The following is a 25202-nucleotide window of genomic DNA, read 5'->3' on the forward strand; positions in this document are numbered from 1 at the left end:
TCACCGACCAGTGACCATTCCCATGGCCTGGTTCGGACACCACTTCCCGCCTCAGAGGAGCCGCTAGGGCCCGCCAGCCTCGATTCCCCAAACAGCTCTTGATCGAGTTCAAGTTGAAGTAGGTCCGCTCCTTCCTGCATCGTGGTTATCCGCTTCTGAGAACCAGCCCACTCGAAGACAAGTCCAAAAGGGAAGGTCCACTTATATCATATCCCCTTTTCTTTAAACTTCAGGGCGAGGGGGCTCCATTGTCGCCTCTTGAGCAGGGTACAGCTGGCGAGATCCTGGTACAGTTCAATACGTTGGTCGTTAAAGGATATCGGCACTTTTTGCCTAGCGGCCTTAATTACTGCCTCTTTTTGAGCATATTTTGTGAACGTCGCTAACACGTCCCGCGGCCTAGACTTCGGGTTCCTATTGAGGAAGCCCACTCTGTGAACCCTGTCCAACTCGATCCGATCAGGTGAAGGCTCGCCCAGTAGCTCCGCGAAAATTCCTTGAACCGTTTCCTTCAGGTCCCTATCTTGCACCGTCTCCAGCAGGAGCCTCAACCTGATGTTGATCCGCCGAGACCTGTTTTCCATGTCTTCCATTCTTATTTCCAAGTTCCGCGTTGCCGTGTCAAGCCTCTCGATAGCTTCACTGTTCTCCGTGGCCTCTCTGCCTATCTCCTGCAGGCCTTTTTCGACTATGTCCGTTCTCTCCCCCAGTTGACCCACTTCCTGCTTGATTTCGGCCAGCGCCTGGTTGATGTCGGACCTCATTAATTGAAATTGCTCTTGAAAGGTTTTCCCCAAGGATGCTTGGAATGAAAGCAGCTCCCCGTGCAGATCCTGGCGTGAGATCTGTGCGGATGCTTCCAGGGTCTTGGCGTGCTCCTGCTCCATACTTCCCCCCCTATGTGGCCCTGCGTTCCTCGGCTGCGTCCTTGCTTGCCCAGAGGGCCATTATGGGGCCTGAGGCATCCGCCTGCGACTGACCGATATTATGTCCTTGCTCTTGTTTTTAGCCGCCATAATTGTGGCTTGAAGGCCGGAAGGTCCCCTCCGATCCTGCCCGTGCCTCCCCAGGGAGTTACTCCTGACCGGGCCGGAGTTCCTTGCCTTGCTGATCCTGACCAGACCTGAATCCCCAGCCTTGCAGTGCTCAACGTTGCCTTGGGGCCTGTTGGGGTTGCGTGTAGTTGGACAGTACCTCCGTGAGGCCACCCGGGGTGCCGACGCCAGCCCAGCATAAATGTCACCCGTGCCCGTTCCCCTCGCCGCTCACTGCACTGCTCTGGTAGTATCCACTCGCCGCCCGGGGCCGTACTCTGCTTCACGGGCTGGCGTTCCTGCCCAGAGCTCGCTGCCGCTCCAAAGGACCTGCAGACCTCCGATCCGAGGCTCCGCCGCCGGGCCGGTAGCAGCTCCGCCGATGTGTCCCAAAGGTGCCTCCTTTCCCGGGGCTTCCTCCTTCTCCCCGGCTCAGCCAGCCGCGCCCGCCCGATGGTCGGCGGGAGAGCCCGCTGTGCGGCCAAGAGCACGTCTGCTCCCCCGGGGCCGCACCACTCTGTCCGGTCCCCGGCGTGAGGACAGGGACGGGGCTGCGATCTCGTCCCGCCTGCAGCGCCCCCTCTTCTGCCCAGCACAGTAGGCCTGATGCGTCTCCTTTCGCCCGCGGGCCTCCGATGCGCGCCGCGGTTGGTTCCCCTTCTCCTGCTGGGTGATGTATCAGCTACGGGTGATCGAAGGCACGGGGGGGGGGCGCGCAGGCTGCTGTTTTCCCGAGTTCCTCAGCTCATAAGGGGTGGTGGAACCGCTTAAGTGAGTTGGAGGTTCTGGAGCGCTGTCGACACACTCTCAGGATGGGGAGCGCACATTAAATAGTTTTCAGTCAGTGGACTCTGGTCTCAGTCAGAGTCCAGACTCCATTTCAACCTTCTGGAGCTGAGGGAAATCCGACTTGTGCTGATTGCTTCCTGCCCTCAATACGGGGGGGAAGTGTCCTGATAATGACAGACAACACAGTGGCTATGCACTGCCTCAACAAGAGAGGGGGTGTGTGGTCTCTGCCGCTATGCAGAGAGGCAATGCAGCTCTGGTTTTGGGCACTAAGAGAAGGAATCACTCTTCTGGCTGTTAATCTAGCCGGAGAAGAAAACACAGCGGTGGACACTCTGAGCAGGCAGAGCCCAATATCCCACGAGTGGGAGTTAGCCCGGAAGACCGTCTGGAGATTTTTGATGGCCGTCTGGTGTCGGCGGCCATCTTGGAATCAAAAACCTTAGGTTTTACTATCGACCAAGAGCTTTCCATGAAACACCACATTGGCTGTCAGGTGTCCAACTGTCAAGGGATTTGACCCATGTTGAATCCTTAGACTGGGTAGATGTGGGGAGGAGCTGTCGCCGCCCATTATTCTATCCCAGAACAAACTAAATCAATAGACTGGGTGGATGTGGGGATGAGCTATCGCCGCCCACATTCACGCCAGAATCCAGGAGAACTGCGCAGTTGGCACAAGACCACTCCAAAGATACAACCTTCTTGTGGGGGGTTCCACATCACCACTCTACTGTAAGGATGCCATCAAAACAATGTTAAGCAAGGGTCCTATACTATGAAGCAAAAGACCACTCTATTGAAATGCAGTAATTCAAGACAGATCCCAAAAATGGATGCAATACCGGTACTCGCCACTATCAGAAAGCCGGTGTTTTAAAACCACCAGACTTGTGTGTAAAACTGAACAGAGGAACCCAAACCAGGCCAAGGAAAGACTTGCTAAGAGGTGGATACAATGTAAAACTATATTCTGAAATGACTTGAAGGAAGTAATTATTTAATGTATATGTAAAAATTGTAAGTTTGATTTAAACTGGGAACTAAAGTGACATTTAGCTGAATTCTGCCTGACAACTACCCCCGACAGGAGAAACCTGCTCAGCCACTCTTCCCAGGCCTAGCTGCATCCTGCTTCCCCACCAAAAGGAGTTGACACCTCTCTGATTAGATTAGGGGAGGGGCACCTGCAGGAGGGAGAACAAAGCCTTGTCCTGGACTCAGGCAAATGTTATATTGGGGGGGGCCGTAAAGTGGCTTCCTCTTGGGAGAAGTGGGAGCAGAAGTGCCTCTGGGAGCCACCCGAGCTGGAGGCGGGGGCATACAGAAGCTTCCCCCATGTGCTTTGGAACCTAAACCACACCCATCTGGGCCAGAGCATAATTTAAAAAAAAGATGGATAATTCATAGTACGGACTTGTCAGAATTATATAAGTAATATAATTATTCTTGTGATTTTTCTGTGCACGTTTTAAGAGGTGTTAGGACCCTGTGGTGTATGCTGGGGGGTTGCTAGCGGAAAATAGGGTCTTACTCCAAATGTCTGCATGTTAAAAATCTGACACTTCATCAATTAATGTCCATACTCCATGCGCACATGTGTGTAATTTTTTGTAAATGTCCGATATTGGTAAACCAGTCAAAAAGCGCAAAATGTTGTCATTTTTGAATGCAAGCCCCCAGGAAGATCAGAGGCGGACAAGCATGGACCAGAAGGAATATATAATGTGTACATGTAATTTCAACAAATTGTGTATCTGGGAAATATGTATTTGAATCAAATATAGATTTGTGGGCAAATTGACCAAGGGAGGATCCTCTGACCCATAAACAGAACTCATCATGATGACAATCCATTTCCTTCCCCCAATCATGGGAGAGGGGAGAATTGGGCCAATGACAAGTAGAGAGGGGCAGGCTCAGTTAGGCCACACACACACCCACTTCCAAAACAAATACAAAGAGACTGCTGGGACAGGTAGAGACATTCAATTCCATTTGCTGCGGAGCGTGCTGACTGACGACTTCACATCCATAGATCCAACACTTACACTTCTAAGCTTAACAGAGACTACAGAACTTTGAACCAAGAAGGCCCACTGCAAGCAAAAGTATTCTCAGCAGGCCTTCAGAATCCAGCAAACCTAACCAAACTATTCAACAGCCGGGCGAGCTGTTTGAATTCTTTGCCAAGAACTTTTGCCGGAACCGCAGACCAGACCCAGACCGCTGTGAGCAGAACCAGAGATCCGGATCGCTGTGAGCAGAACCGGTGCCTGATTGACCCGCCGAGCAGAGAGAACCACCGCTGGACGTGTTGACCAGATCCGTGACGAGGCCCATTCATTTCAAAATTAGGAGTGAGTATCCGCCAGGACTGTGCAGAACCCAATCCCTTAGTTAAAATAATCTAATCCAAACTATTTTAACCTAATTAGAACAGCCTCCTAGAAATCGTGTCATCTGTCATTTTTAAAGCTGCACAACTGTCACCTGTCAATTCTGCAGCTGCAAGCTGTCACCTGTCATTTTGAGTTTACTTTAAATCCGAAAAACGACCTTTATTAAATCGTCCGTATCTCTTGAACCGTTTGGGCTAGGAACGAAATTTAACTTTCATTTTAAAGCTGTGATTCTAGGCTTTCCAACGAACCTAGAACCGACTTCCTACTCCTATACTTTTTCCGCAATTGCGATTTACGCACTCGCGAAATTTACCACGATTTGCGATTTGGCTCAATTTCTCCACTTGTCAAAATAGCAGCTCCATTCTTTCCTTTGTTAAAATCCGTTTGCAACCTGGTAATAACTCATAGAGCATTGCTAAAGTGAGCCTGAACTAATACCAACAAGCATCTCTCACTCACCCTGAATCTCTAGAGGGAATTAAAATCAGTTAGCACATTTTCCCATCCATTGCCATCACATTTAAAAGCATTTTGGGCCTGTGTTTCAAACTTCTACCTGTTTTCCTCTAAGCTTGCTGGGGGGAACTGACTTTCGTATTGTATTTGATTGCATTCCTGAGAACTGTGTGCTCCTCCTCCCATTTCTTACATTGCATAGGGGGGAGGGGGGGTGAATTGCCAGAGAAAAAGTGATTATATTACCTTTTGCTAAAATCATATCAAGTTATTTCTGTACTGCATTTCATTCCTCATTGCTTTTCCCTTGAAACCATAAAAGTATTTTCGCTGCCTTATCCATCCTATACCAACTCCTCATTGATTGTAAAGAGGTGTGTTAGTGTCAGATTACCCATTGTTGATCAACATTATATTCATAAGTGTGATATCAATTATTAATTTATTATAAAAGTGTGATATATATATATTGTTTAATTTTTCAAATAAACCCTTTTAAATTTGCAAAACAAATCTACTTCTTGGCTCAGTGGGGTCAGGGGGATTCTAAGCGAGGGGTGTTATACAAGGGTTCATCATCCAGATTATAACTTGCCATAAAAATCTATAAATAAGGGCTTCCCTTGGGCATCCCAGACAAGGCACTGACTTAGTGGGATTGCTTGATTGGAGTTACTTACACAACGCCTCCTATTACATCAAATTCTTGACACAAATCAGGCCCTACCTAGACATATCAAGCTGTGCCACAGTAGCCAGGGCCATCATTGGTAGCCAACTTGATTACTGTGTGAGCAGTTTGCTTGGTGTAAGCAAAAGTGAACTCAACCGTCTGCAAGTAGTGCAGAATAATGCAGTAAGGGCGGTAATGGGATTACATAGAACGGGTCATGTATCATCGGCTCGGAGAGCTATGCATTGGCTGCCCATCGCCAAGAGAACTCAGTATTGTACCCTCTGTATTGCACACTCTGCCTCTTTGGCCAGCCCATCCTACCTGACATGTCAGTTGAAATGGCTTCTTGGTCAGACGTTGCCTGAGGTCAAACAACTAGGGCTACCTTGGATGCCAAAGGCCAAACTGATGATGGTACAGAGTGGCTGCTTCCCATTTTCTACTCCGCATTTGTGGAATGCACTCCCACCTGACCTCCGGCTCTGCCCTACCCTTCCAATATTCAAACGAAAGCTGAAAACTGTCCTTTTCGAGTAATCTCCCTGGGATCCTGTTTCGTCCGGGTCCTCCGATTCCTTCTTGATAATACTTTTTGTGTATTCTGTTTGTCTTGTTGTAGTGCTCTTATGCCTCAGGGCCTCATGTCTTTAGCGCTTAAGAAATAAAATAAATAAATAAGGATCATGGGTTTCTCGAACTTCCTCAACCTTCTGATGACATGAGGAATGACAGGGATTAGTGGAAATGCATACAGAAGTGGAAACTCCCAGTCCACCACAAACGCGCCCCCTAGAGCTCCTCTTTGAGGAAATTCCCTGGTGCAAAACTGTTCAGACTTCCGATTCACACTGGTCATGAACAGTTCCACTTGAGGTGTTTCCCAAAGGGCAAAAATCTCCAGACGGACTTCCGGGCTAACTCCCACATGTGGGATATTGGGCTCTGCCTGCTCAGAGTGTCCACCGCTGTGTTTTCTTCTCCGGCTAGATTAACAGCCAGAATAGGGATTCCTTCTCTTAGTGCCCAAAACCAGAGCTGCATTGCCTCTCTGCGTAGCGGCAGAGCCCACACACCCCCTCCCTTGTTGAGGCAGTGCATAGCCACTGTGTTGTCTGTCATTATCAGGACACTTTCCCCCCGTATTGAGGGCAGGAAGCAATCAGCACAAGTCTTAGTTACTTACCTGTAACTGTATTTCTCCAGCATTGGTATCTTTCATAGATTCAGATGCTTGAATATTCCCCGTCGGCAGACTGGGAATCCTCGGTGATAAATTTAATAATACATTTTTTTTTTTTTTTAAATATATACACATTGCTACCTAGCAGTGCATGTACATAGCCCATTATGGCCTATGAGCCATTTCATTGTGTAGTCCCTCCACCTCACTTTGGTCCTTTATGGCCCCAGCCAATGAGGTGGCAGGGCTTAAGCTCCGCCCCCGGCAGCCATCTTTAGATTTTGAACCGTAGAGATTACAGTATGATGGATGCCGAGCATAGGAGCAGCCTCTCAGGGGAGGCGGGCGGGCGCATGTGAATCTATGAAAGATACCAATGCTGGAGAAATACAGTTACAGGTAAGTAACTAAGACTTCTCCAGCATTGGATCTTTCATAGATTCAGATGCTTGAATAGAATACCAAGCAGTTAAAACATGCCACCATTATATATATATATATATATGCATAAACACAGAAAAAACATATTTCTGATCAAACCTTTACCATGCAGCAACACAACGGTTACATACTTCGGGAAAGGTGGGAAAAAAGGCTGGTCCTACCTTATACAAAGAGATGGCGGAGCACTGCCTGTCCAACTGCAGCTTCTTTGTTGGTATCTTCAGCTAGGCAGTAGTGTTTGGCGAAAGTATGCAGAGTGCTCCACGTGGCGGCTCTGCATATGTCCTTCAATGCCACCCCTGCGTGGAATGCTGTTGACGCCGCCCTTCCTCTGGTGGAGTGCGCAGACGGCGGTCTAGTTAAAGGGTCGCCTTTCAACTGATGGCAGTGGGTGATGCAGGACGATACCCAGCGTGCCAGACTTTGTTTAGATATATGCTGACCCTTGGTACGGCCAGAGAAAGAGATGAATAGCCGGTTTGAGGAGCAGAACTCCTTGGTTCTTTGCAAGTAAAACTTCAACACTCTAGCAACGTCTAGAGAATGTAATGTTCTTTCCGCTTCAGAAGCGTGATTCTGGAAGAAGGTTGGTAAAACAATGCGCTCAGTGAACGACATCTCCGAAAGTACCTTGGGGAGGAACTTCGGGTGAGGCCTTAAGATGACGCGGTCCTTCTGGAACAAAGTAAACGGGGGTTGAGAAGACAAAGCTTGTAACTCACTGATCCTTCTGGCTGATGTGATGGCTATCAGGAAAGATGTCTTCCAGGACAAGAATTTCATTTCGCATCTGTGAATGGGTTCGAAGGGAGGTTGCATGAGGGCTGTTAAGACGGTGTTGAGGCTCCATTCCGGAACTGGTGTAGGTGTAGGCGGATAAGTACGCATCAGTCCTTTCAGGAAGATTTTAACCGCTGGTAAGGAAAGTAAGGCTTGCGTCTCCGCGGTTACTGTGTAAGCCGCTATGGCTGACAGATGGACCTTGATAGAGGACAGTGAGAGCCCTGACTTAGCCAGGTGCAACAAGTAGGGCAGAATCTGATTAACCGAGGCCGTGAGGGGATCGATTGCAGAGGTCTCGCACCATTTGGAAAACCTGGTCCATTTCCTGGTGTAGGTGACTTGCGTGGACGGGGCTCTAGCGGCCCTGATGATATCCCAGCATTCCGATGGTAACTTTAGGTGCATCAGTTTGCGCTGCTCAGGAACCATGCTTTGAGAGACAGGCTCCTCGGGTCGTGGTGGAGGACCTTGAGGTTCTGTTGCGTCAGTAGATATTGATGCGTCTTGAGACGAATCGGGGTTTGACAGGATAGGTGCCCCAGCGTCGGGTACCAGACTTGCCGTGCCCAATCCGGTGCAATTAGAATCAAAGAACAATCCTGTTCTTTTACCCTGCGAAGTACCCTCGACATGAGGGGAATGGGTGGGAAGGCATAGAGGAACTTCCCCGACCAATTCACTGAGAACGCGTCTCCCAGTGATTGGTGCTCCGGGTATCTTGAAGCAAATTTCTTGCATTTTTTGTTGTTCCTGGTGGCAAAAAGGTCGATCTGCGGATGGCCCCATAAGGCAAATATCCGTTTGGTTTCTTTCTCGTCCAGCTCCCACTCGTGGGACGCTGAGTATTCTCTGCTTAGCCTGTCCGCTAGGACATTGTCCACTCCTGGAAGATGCTCTGCTCTGATCTGCACCCCGTAGTGCAAGGCCCATGCCCAAAGCTGTTGGGCTTCTTGCGACAGGTTCTGTGACCTCGTGCCTCCCTGCTTGTTTGTATAGTGCATGGAGGTCGTGTTGTCTGTCTGGACTGTAAGAACTTCGCCAGCTATAACCGGTAGGAAGGCTTTCAGCGCCAACCTTACGGCCCTGAGCTCTAACACGTTGATGTGGAGCTGGGACTCTTGTGTCGACCAAGAGCCCTTGGTTTGGAGGCCCGCAAGATGAGCGCCCCAACCTGATAAGGAAGCGTCCGTCCTCAGCAGAAGGGTCGATGTCGGTGCTTGAAACGGCATCCCCTGCAGAAGATTCCTCGGAACATTCCACCATCGAAGGGCCTTGTGCAACGTCGATGGAATCTGGACAATGTCTTCCCAGCCTCCGAAAGCTTGTTTCCATTGGTGGTCCAGAGCTTCCTGCACAGGTCTCATGCGAAGCCTGCAGTTCGGTATGAGGAATATGCATGATGACATCATGCCCAATAGGGATTTGTAAGAGCATACGGATGTTGTCTCTTTCTGTAGGAAGTTTGAAGTTGAGCGTAGAATCGCTGTTATTCTTTCTGCGGATGGCCTCACTCTGGGAATGCTGGTATCGAGTTCGGCTCCCAGGAAGAGAGCTACCTTGCTGGGAATAGGGCAGGATTTTGTCTGGTTTATGGAGAAACCTAACTCTTTTAGGAGGTTGACAGTCCTCGACACTGCCGAGCAAGCCTTTGCAGCGGAACTTGCCTTTATCAGCCAATCGTCCAGGTATGGAAAAACGTCCGTTCCTGCCCTCCTGAGACTTGCTGCTACCGGCGCCAAGCATTTTGTGAAAACTCTCGGAGCCGATTTGAGCCCGAACGGGAGCACTCGAAACTGAAAGTGAAGCTCTCCCACCGTGAACCTGAGGAACTGCCTGTGCGCAGGATGGATCGGTATATGGAAGTATGCGTCTTCCAAGTCTAAAGTGGCTAAGAAGTCGTGCTTGTTTAACCAAGGTAGCATCCCTTGTAAAGCTACCATCTTGAATGTTATGCGCTTGATAAATTTGTTGAGTGCCCTCAGGTCCAAGATGGGTCTCCATTGACCGTTTTTCTTTCTGACGAGGAAGAATCGGGAGTAGAAACCTTTTCCCCTCTGAGAATAAGGGACTGGTTCTACTGCTGCCTTCTGGAGCAGTTTTTGCACTTCGGACATGACCTGTGTTAGCATATGCACCCTGCGAGATGTTGGAGGCAGGGAAGGAGGTTGGTCCAGAAATTCTAAGGTGTGACCCTTTTGGATCACCTGTAACACCCATTTGTCCGATGTAATTGATTGCCAGCGCTGGAATAACTGGCTCACCCTTCCCCCCACCGGGGTGTGGTGAAGAGGGGAAAAACATTGGTCGTCAGTTTTGTTTGCCTTGTGACTTCCCTTGGGCGGAGCCATGTCTGCCTCTATGGGCGTATCTGTTGGATGACTGATATTTATTATCTTGGTACGTGCCGCCTTGTGCTTTTTGACCATACGAGGAACGACCGTATCCTCTGAACTTGGAAGATGAGCCTCTAAAGGGACAAAAAGACTGATGGTCCTTACTTTTGTCCTTTAAAGAACTGATGGCTCTGGCTGTGTCCGTGTCTGTCTTGATTCCCTTCAGATGATCGTCTATCTTCTTTCCAAAGAGATCTTGTCCATCAAACGGCATGTCTAATATCTGCGCCTGGACTTCAGGTCTAAAGTTAGTAGCCTTCATCCAGGCTTGCCTTCTGAGCACTGTGCCGTGCGCCATCTGCCTGAAGCCTGATTCGGCCACATCAACCGCTGCGTCGATCATGTGATCTGATGTTGCTTCACCATCCGCGATTATCGATTTTGCCTCCTCCTGGAGCTCTGGTGGTAATTGTGTCGCCAATTTAGCCATGCGGAGCCAAAGCTCGCGATCGAACCTCGCGGTCATGGCCAGCGCATTGCCCGCTCTGATTGTAAGCGATGCAGAAGATGATACTTTCCTGCCCATGGCTTCCAGTTTACGTCCGTCCTTATCCGGTGGTGCCGACAACAGTGAGGAGGGGTTGGCGAGTTTCTTTCTGGCCGCCACTGTGATAACCGAGTCTGGTTTCGTATGACCTCTCAAACGAAGAGGTGCCGAATCCGGAGCTTTATATTTCTTTTCTGGCCTGGACACCAGCGCCGGAGTCGATAAGGGTGTGGATAGGATCTTGGATCCGGAATCCCAGATGGTATCGAGGAGAGGAATTGTGGTCACTGTCCTCCTTCGTTTGTCCCTGTGCTCATAGAGCACTGATTTTCTTTCCTCAGAAGAAACCTGAATTTTAAACAATTCTGCGGCTTTACCTATAATGGTGTGGAAAGAGACGAGATCATCCGGCGGTGAGGCCTTGCCCGGCGAGTCTCTCCTCCTTGGCTTCTCGATTACGTAGTCATCCCACTCACTGGATGCGTCTGGCTCCTGTGTTATTTCTCCTTCTTCTGGTTCCGAGAATTCTCTAAAAGGATCCTCCTGCCAGTCTGATACCGAAATGGTGGACGGTACCATAGTGTGGTCCACATCCGGAGATCGCGGTCTGCGCGTTGACTGTGGCGACGGGACTCTTGTAGGTGAAGCACTGTGGGTGCTGCTCCTTGGTCTCCGAGCAGGTTCCGGTGATCCAATCCGTTTTTGCGGTCTACTCCTGTGAGGAGAACAGCCAGATGTGCCTGGAATCGGAGATGACTCTCTAGGAATAATTCCTGATTCTATGGGATCAATCGGAATTTGCTTCTCCTTTTGCCGCCTGTAAAATTCTTCTACAATCCTCTGCACGGATAACATGAGTATCGGGTCATGAGGGTATTCGGATTCTCCCGTGGACGGTTGCCAAGTGGGGCTGTATTGTTTAGGTAAGGGACCGGTGGACTCTTCCATCACTTCCGCATCAGAGAATTCTTCCTGAAGAATTACATCCGGAAGTTCTGTCATGTGACCCAAAGGTGAAAATTGCTGTACCAGTGGTTCAGTTCCAGTATTCTTCTCAATGACAGGAGTTTCAAATGTGGAAGGCCGCAATTCCTCCGTAATTTGCGGTGCTATCTTCGTCAACAAACATCCCGTATGAGATTTCGTCGACTGAGATTTTCCCGTCGACGAGGGCTTCGCCGTCGACGACTGAGATTTTCCCGTCGACGAGGGCTTCGCCGTCGACGCCTGAGGGTTTGCCGTCGACGAGAGCTTCGTTGACGAATGTGGAATGCGTTTCGTGGACGACTGCGTCATGGATGAATGCTTCGGGGACGAGTGGTGTTTGCTCGTCGACGATTGCTTCGCGGTCGACGTGTCCGATGACAATGATCTTATTGTCGACGATGTCTTAAGCGTGGTCGTCGTCGTTGCTGGTTTCGTCGACGGTATGGCCGATGACGGGCCTTTACCTTTCCCTTCATTCGTGGGCGGTTTCCCCGCCGACGACTGCCCCCCCCCCCCGTTTTTTGCAAACTCCTCCTTACCTCTAGAGGCAGATTTTGCAGACTTCTTCTGGCTTGGTAAGTCAACTGGAGGCAGAAAGGGTATCAATTCCAGCTTCCTCTTTTTGTACTTGGGAGAGGAACTCCTTTCCACTGAAGAGGCCCTTCTCTTTGAAGTTTGTCTCTCAGATGGAGTGCTGGATTGGACAGGAGCTGTTCTGACAGACTCTTCGTCCGAAGATTGATCCCTGGATTCCAGGTAAGAAAGGAGTCTTCTATGCCTGTCATGAAGGGTCTTGGTGGAAAATGTTCTACAAATCTCGCATTTTTTAATGTCATGTGGGTACAGACAATAAATGCAATGCTCGTGGGGGTCTTTGTTGTAGACCAATTTCTTTTTGCACCTCGTGCAGTCCCTGAACAGGGAAGGCTTCCTGACAGCCTGAGGTGCCTCCATTTCTGAAGAGAAGTTCAGTCGACGATTTTGAGAGGAAAACAACAAGTTTTGTCTCCCAGGTTAATTGGAAACAAAGCCCCTGAGAAGGGGAACAAAATGGAATATATTTACTAAATATATTCCACACAAAAGTAGAAAGAATTTGAAAAAGCTCAGAGAGCTTGAGGATTCCCTGTGTCTGTTAGACTGCGGTGAAAAATCTAAAGATGGCTGCCTGGGGCGGAGCTTAAGCCCTGCCACCTCATTGGCTGGGGCCATAAAGGACCAAAGTGAGGTGGAGGGACTACACAATGAAATGGCTCATAGGCCATAATGGGCTATGTACATGCACTGCTAGGTAGCAATGTGTATATATTTAAAAAAAAAAAAAAATGTATTATTAAATTTATCACCGAGGATTCCCAGTCTGACGACGGGGAATATTCAAGCATCTGAATCTATGAAAGATCCAATGCTGGAGAAGTCGGATTTCCCTCAGCTCCAGAAGGTTGATATGGAGTCTGGACTCTGACTGAGACCAGTGTCCGCTGACTGAAAACTATTTAATGTGCGCTCCCCATCCTGAGGAGAGGGAGGCTTCTGTCACAATTGTCATCTCCGGCCACGGTTGCCAAAAGGGTTCTCCTTTCATTATATTCTCTCAGCAGGCCCGCCACCTAAGATCCTGGACATCCTTTGTTGGGACCTGGAGAAGGTCTGTCATTCTACTTGAGAATTGAGACCACTGGGATCCGAGAGCCCACTGAAGGGATCTCATTCTCAGACAGGCTTCTGGCACCAGAAAAATGCAGGCCGAGCAACCTTAGAAAATCGAAGGCCGGGAGATGTTGGGCACCCTGAAATTTTTGGACAATCTGCGAGAGATGTTGAGCCCTCAACTTCGGTGGCAGGGCTTCCCCCCCACTCCCCTGAGGCTGAATCCAGGACTACTCCAATAAATTGAAGTTTCTGTAAAAGTGTCAAGTGAAACTTCTTGAAGTTCAGGGAGAAGCCCAGCTTGTGGAGGAAGTGGCAAGTGCAACTGAGTTGACCCTGAGACTGTTCTGGAGAACAAGCCGTGATCAACCAGTCGTCCAGATAAGGGTAGATGTGTACCCCCCCCTCTCCCACCTTAGACTAGCTGCCACTACTGCCATAAGCTTGGTGAAGATCCTCGGGCAGAGGTTAGCCCAAATGGCAGAACCCAAAACTGATGGGGAGAACCGGCAACCACAAACCTCAGGCACCTGCTAAAGAGTTACCATATTGAACTTGTCCTTCTTGAGGAACTTGTTCAAATATCTCAAGTCCAAGATGTGTCACACTCCTCTGTCCTTCTCAGGGATTAGAAATAGGGAGAGTACCAACACTGCTTTCTCTCCGCTGCAGGTACCAGCTCTACTGCAGCTTTCTCTAACAGGATAAGAATTTCCTTTTGAAGGAGCAGATCTGGATCCATGAAAGATTGGTCTCTTGGGGGAAAATCAGGGAGCTTGTTTATGAATGGGAGGCAGTAACCGTAGGTCACTGTTTGCAGCACCCATGCATCCAAAGTTATGCCTCGCCAACTCTGGGGATGTTGTGACAGTCTGCCTCCTACCACAGACATTTGGGTGAGGGAGTCAAAGAGACTTTGCTGACTGAGACGCAGCTGAGGGCAATTCAGAGGGTGTTGCACGAGGAGTTCTACTCCCTCTACCGCTGAATCCACGTGGTGTTAATCTCTGACCTCTTTGAGAGTATTGTCCTCTCCCTCTTTAAATGGAATAATACAAACAACAAGGATGTCCTCTCTACACTTGTGCCGAAGGTTGTATTATTAAAGCTCCCAGAGATTTAGCTGCTGCTCTTGAAGCCTGCAGTTTCTCTAAACTGTTGTCAGCTTTTTCATCGAACAACTGAGTCTCATCTAAGGGCATGTGCAGCAAACGTGCCTGGACATCTGGCAAGAAACCCGATTTCCTGTGCCATGCCAGACGTCTTAGTACCGTACTGGCAACCATTGCCTGCTTACAGAATCCACTGTGTCCAGGCTTGACTATAACGATTGCCTCATAGCATCCTTACCATCTTAAATAAAATTTTAAAATCCATCCCTCTCTTCACCCTCTGGTATATGATCCGCTGCCAAGGCAGCCAATCCCCAAAGGATATGCGTATATTTTGCACTGGTGGCATTAGCAGATTTCTGTCACGCACGCATCTACTAGCAACCCTGACCTTCTTCCTGTCACGCACGCATCTACCAGCAACCCTGAACTCCCCCAGGCTCGCCCTTGTCCCTCAACCCCATCACATTCCTCTATCAGGTTCCGGGACTCACGTGTGCAGCCCCCGGCTTCTCGTGTGCCAGCACGGTTCATCCGCAACGGGACACACTCTCGATTGCGCCCGTTTAATTGGCATATCCCCTGGCGCCTGAGAGACAGACTACGCTGCAGTTCACTTCCGCATCACGTGACTAGCGCCTCCCGCTCACGTGACTCAAGAACCCGTCCACGTGATGCGGTCGCGCGTCACGTGACAAGGAAGTAGTTCCGGTAGCGCGAGCATTTAAACAGAGTCGTCCGGATACTCACTGCTTCACAGCTGTTCACTACGCCTCTGTTTGGCGTCTCTAATGCGATCATTTGGGATTTTTGGAACTCGACCTCAGTTTTGGAACAAGGACTTCTTTTGGAAATACTCATTGGCTATTGGCGTCTTGGATGAACTTTGTTGATTGACCACAGACTGTTTCTTGGATTGCTCTTGGACTTCCTCTCGGCACTTTGTTCTCTTTGGCCCGCTTGTCAACCCTCCACAGTTAACTGGATCTGGATCTCGTAATCAGGTGGGCCTGATTACCACACTCCTAACTGAGCTCAACCACTTGTTGCTCCGCATTGGGGAGCGCTGCCCATGTGAGCCCTGGAACCCCCAAAGGGTCAGCAGCGCCATCTCTACCCTTTTATGGTAAGCCTGTTCCACGTTTTGTTCATACTGTGTTGCCTGCTGTGATTGCTGTTTTGGCTTGGTACTTAACTGGTGCTTTCTTTGCAGTGGCTTGGGGTCCCCAGAGTTTCGTGGTTCCGGAGTAACATCTCCCATCTGTGGCCTCAAAGGTTGCACAGGGAGTGACTTGGGTTCTCTCTGTGGGACACTTGGGGACGGAGGTTTCTTCTGCCTACAAGACAGTCAAGTCACAACAATTTTAGTGCCATACTACCCGCACTAAACATTCCTTTCCCTATGGCATCAATCTATCCATCATCCTTGTCAGGTGGGGTAGAAGGATAAACCCTAGACGACATGTTGCAGCTTGAACCACCAGACTTTCTGGTGTTGGATGGCTGTTGAGAAAGGGTGGATCTATGGAAGCTGTTCTATATTTTTCTGTCAGTAACTTGTACACTGTTGGGATAGAATCTGGCGGCAGCCAATTCTCCAGGACTCTGACTCTCAATCCGGTATGAAAAGGTAACACCTCTTCTTTACTGGTCCACTGTCCAGTATATCCATGAGGTCATCTTTTTCAATTATTGCAGCTGGTTTAGACCAACCAAGATGTTATAATAATAATAATAATAATAATAATTAGGCTTTTATATAGCGCTACAAACCCTCAGGCATGAGGTTATGATACCTTACTGATCACTGACCTATAAGATGGGTGAGTATCCAACCATCTCTGGATTTCCAAAATCCGTCTCAGGTGAAGTCTCCCAACTGCTAGTCTCTTTCAAGGTTTCAACAAGATTTCTCACATTGTGAAATAAGCTCCTCTGGTACATTGGAGTCCCAAATTCGTATCCAAAGGGAGTTTGGTCCTCCTCTTCCCAAACCTCGAAGATAGACCCCATGGATTTAAAGAAATAGGGTCTAGGCAATGGTGTACATGACTTTGTAGAGTCAGTGGAGGTCTTTGTAAGCTTCGAGGGCACTGAATGCACCGATGGCATTGAGGGCTTCGCCGTCTTCCAAGAAGCGGACGCAGAATGCCTTGATGGCTCTGACTGAAGTAAATGCCTCAACAGTTCTGGTGAATGTCTCAACGGCTTCGACAGCTTAGGAGAAAGCCTTGAGACAGTTATTGAAGACCCTGAACCTTTGGCCTTTGAGCAGGAAGATGGCGATTTTCACCTTGTGCGTCGAGGAAGGCACTGTCGATTTGTGTTGAGGAACCTCTCTTCCCAGGCTCTTAGGCACATAGGAAGGAGACGCATCAGACTCCCCGCTGGTCTTTCTAGATTCTGAGGGGTGGCCGGATTTTTTCGACTCCTTTGGGAGAGGCACAGAGAGGGGCTGCACTCTTAAAAATGTCAAGCATTTTCAGGCAGTAATTGTGCCGAAAATGTCCCATTGAGTCCCATGGACACTTACTCTGCCACTGCAACTTGTGATAGCGCCGGACCAAGTTGTGGTAGCGCTAATTGCAATGGGCGGTATCCTGGAGAATTTACTGCCGGCATACCGCCCAACTCCTGATAGAGCCCAAAGTGAGTTAGTAAATTAAATGTGGTTTTATTTTATAGTATTTAAATAACATGTTGTCTTAAGGTTAGCATTTTAATTGCAAATTGGTTGAATTGGAAAAGGCATGAGCATGCATGAGGTGTAATTTATAAAAGTAAATGGTAAATGCTTTCAATTTGTTATAAAGAAACCAATGTTTTAACTTTCTCTTCCGTGTGTTAATTAGCATGGTGCAGCAAAAGTAAGGTCCTCAAAGAGACGAAGTCTTTTGTTGAAACAAAATCTTGCCTAGAAATTGCATTGTTGGTTCCCTGTGTGCTTCTGAAAACAGAATGTTCAGAATGCAGTCAGATAATACAGCGATTAGAGCGCTCGCTTTGACATCCGTGCAGAGCTGCTGAGGCAGGTTCGAATCCCGGCAGCGCCAAACTCAGCCTTTCATTCTTCCGAGGTCAATAAATGAGCACCACACACCGTGGGTAATAAGTAGCGCTCAGATACCCGAGGGTTTGTAGCACTATATAAATGCCAAAAACAAACAAACAAAGCAGTCAATACCAGTAGTTGTTGACAGCACTTTAAACATTATGATTGGCTGAGAGGAGGACAGTAACGATTTCCAGGTGCTAATAAGTTGTATGATGTGGCCTATGGGCCAGAAGACCCCAGGGCCATGTCTAAAATGTAAAACATGATAATATGTGAGAGATGCAACAGTTTAAGTAAATGAACAGAGTAGAAACGGCAGCAAAATACAATGAATACAAATAGTGCAATTTAAAAGATAGGCAAGTAAAGCAGGTTAGAGGTGGGGCAAGTTAAAAGTATGATAAAGTAAAAAGAAACAGTGATCAACAATGTAATGACAAGCCATGTGCAAATGATGAATTGCGTAATGAATACATTAACATCATAAAATTAGGATGACAAATATTCAGTGCACCGCTTACCCTTGTTTGGCCTCCAGAGCCGGTCCATCCCATGCCTCATTAGCACAATCCTTGCCAACTCTGTGAAGGACTCAGTTATGTTGAAGTTGCACAATGGGCTCACTTCAAAGAAAGTCATGCCTAATCTCTCAGCATATACTTGTGCTTGCTCTGTAGAGACCTGACGCTTGAAGGCTAAATGGAGGCGATTTCCAACTAGAATTTTAGGTACACCAGGAGCATGCTGGGAGAAACAAAAGAAGAGTGTATAGAAAATTTGAAGGTTCACAAAAATACAATTGTTTGTCATTTTTAGTAAAAGTCATGCCAATCTATTACGTTAGTAGTGTGGGTAGAATGATGAATCCGCAAATGCTGCTCTCGCCAAACATCTATGCCGGAATACCAGATGCAGGGAAATGGTAACTCATCCTCAAATGATGGCCCCCAAGATCAGGCATCTACCAGCACACATGCCTTCTTACCAAACTCAAAAAGGCCTGACACATGCACAACACTGAGACCTTTAGGAGGAAAATAGCTGTAGCCTCCATTTTGAAAAGTATTCTATAAGCACTAATATACATAAACACATACATTACTTATTGTTAAAATTACTTAAAGCAGAACCATTTAGACTAAGATGTTTTCTACTTTGGTTCAGTGGTCCTCAACCTGAGTCTCTCCTGATGTTTTGTGCTAAGTCTCCCATGATCCCTCCCTAATGATTATGTTAGCTAGTGCTGATGGAAGTTGTAGTCCAAAACATCTGTAAAAAAATGTATTATTTACCCCCTGCATTGTTGTTTCTAATGGATGTTCCTGTCACGGATTCCTCATCTTAGATTTATTCTTCCTGCGGCAGCAGCTCTCAGAAACATTTGTTAGGAGGGGGCTGCCATACCACTCTGTTGTCCAGGTTCCTCAGCGTTCTTCATTGTTACTAATTCTTTCCCTGTGCTCAGCCACGTTGGGGATAACAAATTATATGAGACACCTTTCAGCATTGAAAGAGTCAGCAACAGGAGAGAGCTCTCTCATTGTGGGGCATGATAGGAGGGTGATGAAGAATCCATGGGAGGAACATCCATCAGAAAGAACATTACTGGAGGTACGTAATTTGTTCTTCGAATGGATTTTGTTCTCCCACAAATTCCTAATCTTAGACTCCCATAGTAGTACCTAAATATAGAGGAGCAGACTATTCTGCTGTTGTACGAGAACATGCTTCAGGACAGCTCTACCAAAGCGGGTGTACTGATCTGACAGGGTGTCCAGGCCGTAATGTTTCAGGAAAGTGTGGAAAGAAGCCCACATTTCCGCTTGGAGGATATCCAGAGTTGGGACTCACCTTTGGAGTGCCGATGTTGCAGCTGCACCCCTGGTTTGAATGTGCCCTGATGCGCTCAGGGAAGTTTCCCCACCATAAAATAGCCTTCAGATACGAACAGTACAATCAATCATGATATGATCTTTTTCATTACTTCAGTGCACGTCTTCAGGCCAGTGTACTGTAATGAATACGATGGTATCATTACTCCATGTCCGGCCGCTATCTCCCCCATTGTGGCCAGGGGACAGCAGCTGCTACCTGATCCTGACCCTGGGGCGGCTACATGGGTGAGGGAGGGAGTGGTGATGTCTACGGATGAGATATGGTATCCCACTTTCCACAAACAAGATGAATCTCCCATACACAACATCTTTATGGCCTATTGTATTTCCTTCCGTTTCCCCAAAGAAGAGTGATGATTTTTTTCTCAAACAAATCTCCAAAACAGTTTTCAAACATGGAGCTGCCCTCAGAACATGTTGAAAACATTCCTACAATGTTTTTGTGCAAGTTGGTAAAAAGAAACTACCATTCCAAGAAACCCCTTAATAATGCGACGAAGAAGAGGAATGGAGGAATGCAGATTAGAGGAAGCCCCAAGCACAGGTGATGCTCTAGTTGTTGTGAGCATACACCTTGCCCGGGACGTTTAAAAGAAGGTCAGAAGAAGAAATGGCACACCAGTGGTGGAGGTGGGCTCATGCACTGAGCAGAACGAGAGGACATAGAAGCTTTCACGCAGGAACCCCAGAAGCAAGAAAAGGGCTCCCGGGCATTTGACAGTGGAAGAACAAGAAGAGAAATTTACGGGAAGCTGCGAGAAGAGGAAAACCCCAGCCACCACCACCAGAGAAGTGGAAACCGAAAGCCGAGCAGCGCAAAGGAGGGCGAGTCCAGCGGCTCACCTCGGCAAGCCGCAGGCAGAGCAGGAGATTCCACGAAGAACTGGGGAGTCCACGCTGGGACCAAGGGAACACCGGGGCATTTTTTGCAAACACGCTGTATGTTAAACATTGAACAATGCAAGTCGGATAAAGAGAGGAAATCATTTTGTGATACTGAAAGTAAGAAGTTAAAAGCATGTTTGCCTCAAGAAAGAATCTTTAATGAACAGCGTACATTAACCCATAATGCTGTGGTGGTGGATGATTGGAGGTATTAGCAAAACACTAAAGAGGAAATAAAGCATAAAACAAAGGAATTAGCCAAGAGAGCTAAAGTGATGAACTATCTAAGGTGGAGTCACAGAAACAATTACAAGTCCTGGTAGAAAGGCAGTTGCAAGTGTGTGAAACAAGAAGCCCTGGCAGGAAGGAGAGTATACCAGGCAGTTGCAAATGTGTGAAACAAGAAGCCCTGGCAAGAGGGTACATCAAGCAGCCCAAAGTGTGTGAAACCAGAGAAACAGAAAACCCTGGCAGGAGAGTATAGCAGTAATCCTGACAATCTAAAGACCAAAGATAGACACAGAACTGTCTTTGATATTGAACAAGACGAAAAGACAAGAGTTATAGTTGTTAAGAAATTGTGAAGAAGAATCCAGAGGAAGGGTCACTCCCACTGGATTAAGGCACTATACCCACAGGAGACTATATTGCAGTTATTTATTTATTTTTGGAACTCTTGAAACGCTGAAGGCCAAACAAAGATTAACAAGTTACTTACCCATGGTAACATTCTTTGGCTTGGATGTTCCCATGTATTCTTTATCATTGATATTTCCTAATATCCAGCTTGCTGCCTCAGAAATATTTTTTCAGTAGAGGGCGCTGTGCGTTGATGCCTGGTCGAGTCGATGTCCCTCGGAGGCCTCCGTCTTGGCGGCAAGGTCACCAAAGGTATAAGTAGCGCGCGCAGCGCCCGTTGCTCAGTTCTGCTTTGAAGAGAGAAGCATGGTCTTGAGTTTGACGGTTATTCCCCCTCAGAGAGCGCAGACTGCAACCGCAAGAGAAGTTTTACTGCGGGGTAGGTTGGGAGGGGCGATAAAGAATATGTGGGAGGAACATCCAGTCGAAAGAATGTTACCCTGGGTAAGTAACTTGTTCTTCAAATGGATTGTGTCCTCCCACGTATTCCTCATCTTTGATACACTCCCAAAGCAGTTTACATAATTTGGAGGAGGGAGTAAAATTTGAAATGATCACGTATATGCACAGAGTGCAGGAAGTAAATAAAGGGGTAGACCTGCACTCACAATCCCTGATCCTTCAGGTAGAGTATATAGCAAACAAAAAGGCGGATCAGTGGAATGGGATGACACTGGTTAGATTAAGTACATATCAAAATATTTATTTCAAAACTCATCACATGATCAATCATTTTACTGTCATAAAAATTTCATAAAAATCTTAAGTCAAATCATGCCTTCATACGTATCCACATTCAAAAATACATTCAAGACTCCATAAATAAAACACCCTCGTGTAATAACATCAATTTGTATTATTCCAGATTTTTTAGTTAACATTTCCTATAGTGACCCAGTCCATAGTATCAGGTGTCATTATGTCACTGGTTTCAAGTATCACCAGATGTCCCTCATAGAGACCACGTCGACACGTGTTTCGGTCAGAGACCTTCTTCAGGACGTCGGGCTAGGAGCAGTTGCTTCGCCCTGTTCTCCATGTATATGGGACAGTAATAAATCCCCACTTTCCGGCTTGCGGGACGGTAAGTCAGGACAGCGGAAATCAATCCTCCATTGGCGTCAATGTATATGTTGAGCAACCACAACGTAGCTGGTGGAGACTCCTATAATACCAAGAGACCCAGGAACACCTCAGGTCCGCGAACAGGTATGCCAGTTGATGTATCACTCAGACAATTCTCCGTGACACTGCACCGGGTTACTGCTCGCCCCCGCAGAGCCTTGCAGTACTGCTTTTCCAAAAGCAGAATCTTGGCTCATGGAGGAGTCGAGACTATAGTATTTAGTAAAGGTGTGTACAGACAACCATGTGGCAGCTGCACATATATCCTTTATCGGAACTCCCCTCTGCAACGCAGAAAAAGTTGCAACATAACTGTTCGAATGAGCCCTTAAATGATCAGGAGGGTCTTTAGCAGCCAGGCTGTACATAGTTAAAATAATCCATCTGGGGATGGTTTGCTTGGTGATGGCTAGACCCAATTTGTGACCTTAATAGCCCACAAATAATTGGTCATTCTGCCGCAGTCTTGCCATTCGAGAAATGTAAAAACTGAGTGCACGTCTAGGATCAAGCCTGTGAAGTCTTTCTTCCTCTTTCCTCGGTTGTGGTGGAGGATAAAAAGATGGTCAAGCTATTTTCTGAGTAATATGAAACTCAGAAACCTCCTTGGGGAGAAAAGTAGGTTTGATCTTTAGTACTACCCTGTCTTTATGAAAAACAGTGTGAGAAGGCTTGCAGGATAAAGCCTGTAGCTCACTCACCCTTCAGGCTGATGTTATTGCCACTAAGAAAACAGTTTTCAGAGTAAGAAGTCTTAATGGACAAGTATGTAGAGACTCGAAAGGAGCACCTATCAGAAACTTTAAAACTAAGTTGAGATCCCACAGTGGGACTTGAAAGGGGGTCGGAGGGAAAACATTAGTTAATCACTTTAGGAATTATATTATCAGAGGAATCTTAAAATAGGAGACTTCCTCTGACGTGCGTGTGAAAATAGAAAGCGCTGCCAGATATCCTTTAATGGTACTAATCTGGAGCCCCAGATTTGCCAGAATTTGCAAAAAGGATAACACTGCAGGTGTATTACATGAAAAAGGGTCGACATTCTTATCTCTACACCAGCTGCAGAACTTATTCCAGCGACAGCGGTATAAAGATTTGGTTGCTGGCCTTCTGGCCGAAAGGAAAAGGAACAAGTTACTTACCTGTAACTGTTGTTCTCCAGCATGGGTCTGGCATGGATTCACATGCTCATGAATATTCCCCATCGTCAGGCTGGGAATCCTCGGTAAAGAAAAAGAAAATCAGTTTCAGTTTCGTTTTCTGAACTGTCTTTCTACTAACAACCAATCACTGGTCTCTGGGTCATACTGCCCCCAGCCAGTGACTGTCCTCTACCTAAGCACCTCCTCTGGCATCCATCTTCAAATTTGGTAGCACGTAAAGTGGCAGTAGGACCAAGAGAAGAGCCGCAGAGGGGTTGGAGGGAGGGTTTGCATGTGAATCCATGCCAGACCCATGCTGGAGAACAACAGTTACAGGTAAGTAACTTGTTCCTTCTCCAGCATGGGGTCTGGCATGGATTCACATGCTCATGAATACAAGAACACATAGCAGTACACACATGCACAACCACGGGAGGTGGCAAGGCTCAACATTAAGCATTCCAACAACTCAACATTAAGCATCCCTTACCTCCTCACCAGGCTCACCTTCAAGCGAACAGGTTGCGCAGCACTGCTTGACCGACTCTGGACTACTCCCTGGAATCCCGATCGACGCAGTAAAATCTTATGAAGGTGTGCGTCGACCTCCACGTAGCAGCGCTGCAGATGTCCAGCAGGGGCACACCAGACAGGAACACCGTGGTAGCAGCGATCGCTCTGGTTGAGTGGGCTCTCGGACGGCCAGGCAATGGTCAGTTTGCCTATCGGTGACAGTGCATGATGCAGCTGAAGAGCCATCTGGAAATGGAAGCCTTTGAGAGGGTCTTTCCTTGGTTCAACGGTCCAAAGTTCACAAACAGCTGTGATGACTTCCGAAAACTCTTCGTGCGGTCCACGTAGAACTTCAGCGCTCTAACCATATCCAGCGAGTGCAAAGTCCTCTCAGCCGGCGACGAAGGCGATGGGAAGAAAATAGGTAACACCAAGGGCTCGTTGAGATGGAAGTCCGACGGCACCTTGGGCATGAAGGCGGGGTGCGTCCTCAGCACTACCCTCGTCTTGTGGAATGTCAGGTATGGAGGTTTACAGGAGAGGGCCTGGATCTCTCCCACTCGTTGTGCGGAGGTGATAGCCACAAGAAACGCTGTCTTCCACGACAGGAACTTCAACAGTGCCGAATGCAGCGGCTCGAATGGCGGCCCCATGAGCCTGGTCAGCACCACGTTGAGCTCCCATGCTGGGGCCGGAGCCTTCACCGGCGGGAAAGATCGGAACAGTCCTTTCATGAACTCCTTCACCAGGCGATGAGACCATCGAGATGACCGCCCCAGAGTTCTGGTGTAGCGGGAGATAGCCGCCAGATGGATCTTGATGGAGGCATGTGCCAGCCCCGCCTGGGGCCGTAATCCGCAGAGGGTTAATCTTCTGTGCACGGCACCAGACAGAGAACCTCTTCCATTTGTGTCCATAGCACTTGAGAGTCGAGGACGCCCTGGCCTTTTGCGAGCACCTCCTTGCAGTCCGTCGGTATATGGTACCCTCTCAACTCTAGTGCTGCAGGAACCAGGCCTGCAGGTTCAGCGATCCTGGGTCGTAGTGGAGGATGGCGTCTCCTTCCCTGGCGAGAAGATCCACGTCCATCAGTAGTTTGACCGGGGGGGCGCTGACATGTCCAGAAGGTCCGAGAACCAGATCTGCCTCAGCCACGCTGGTGCGACGAGGATCATCCTGCACCGGGACCGTCTGAGTTGACTGATGAGTCGCAGCAGCAACGGCGGGAACGCATACAGGAATAGGCCGTCCCAGGGGAATGAGAAGGCATCGCTCATGCTCCCCGGCTGGGGAAACCTGCTGGCGAACCTCCGGCACTTGGCGTTTGTCGCCGTCGCAAATAGGTCGATCTGGGGATTGCCCCATCGTCGGAATAGGAGATCCACTTGATCCTACCGCGGGGCCCACTAGTGGCACAAGCGCAGCTCCCTGCTGAATGAGTCAGCGATGGTGTTCTTTATTCCTGCCAGATGAAAGGCGACCAGGAACATCCCTTGGGCGACGGCCCAGTGCCACAGATCCTGCGCTTCCTTGGATAGGGCTGGGG

General features: G+C 48.2%; 1 protein-coding gene across 1 annotated transcript in view; it reads right to left on the reverse strand.

The window, feature by feature from the left end:
- Nucleotides 1-25202, reverse strand: part of RAB40B (RAB40B, member RAS oncogene family) — a 992795-nt gene that overhangs the window by 230445 nt on the left and 737148 nt on the right. The window contains exon 6 of the mRNA XM_069654533.1: nucleotides 17976-18198. Coding sequence (XP_069510634.1) covers nucleotides 17976-18198 — 223 coding nt within the window. The remainder of the gene's footprint in view (nucleotides 1-17975; nucleotides 18199-25202) is intronic.

The sequence above is a fragment of the Ambystoma mexicanum genome, chromosome 3q, assembly GCF_040938575.1.
Source record: "Ambystoma mexicanum isolate Mex_15411 chromosome 3q, UKY_AmexF1_1, whole genome shotgun sequence".
Taxonomy (NCBI): domain Eukaryota; kingdom Metazoa; phylum Chordata; class Amphibia; order Caudata; family Ambystomatidae; genus Ambystoma; species Ambystoma mexicanum.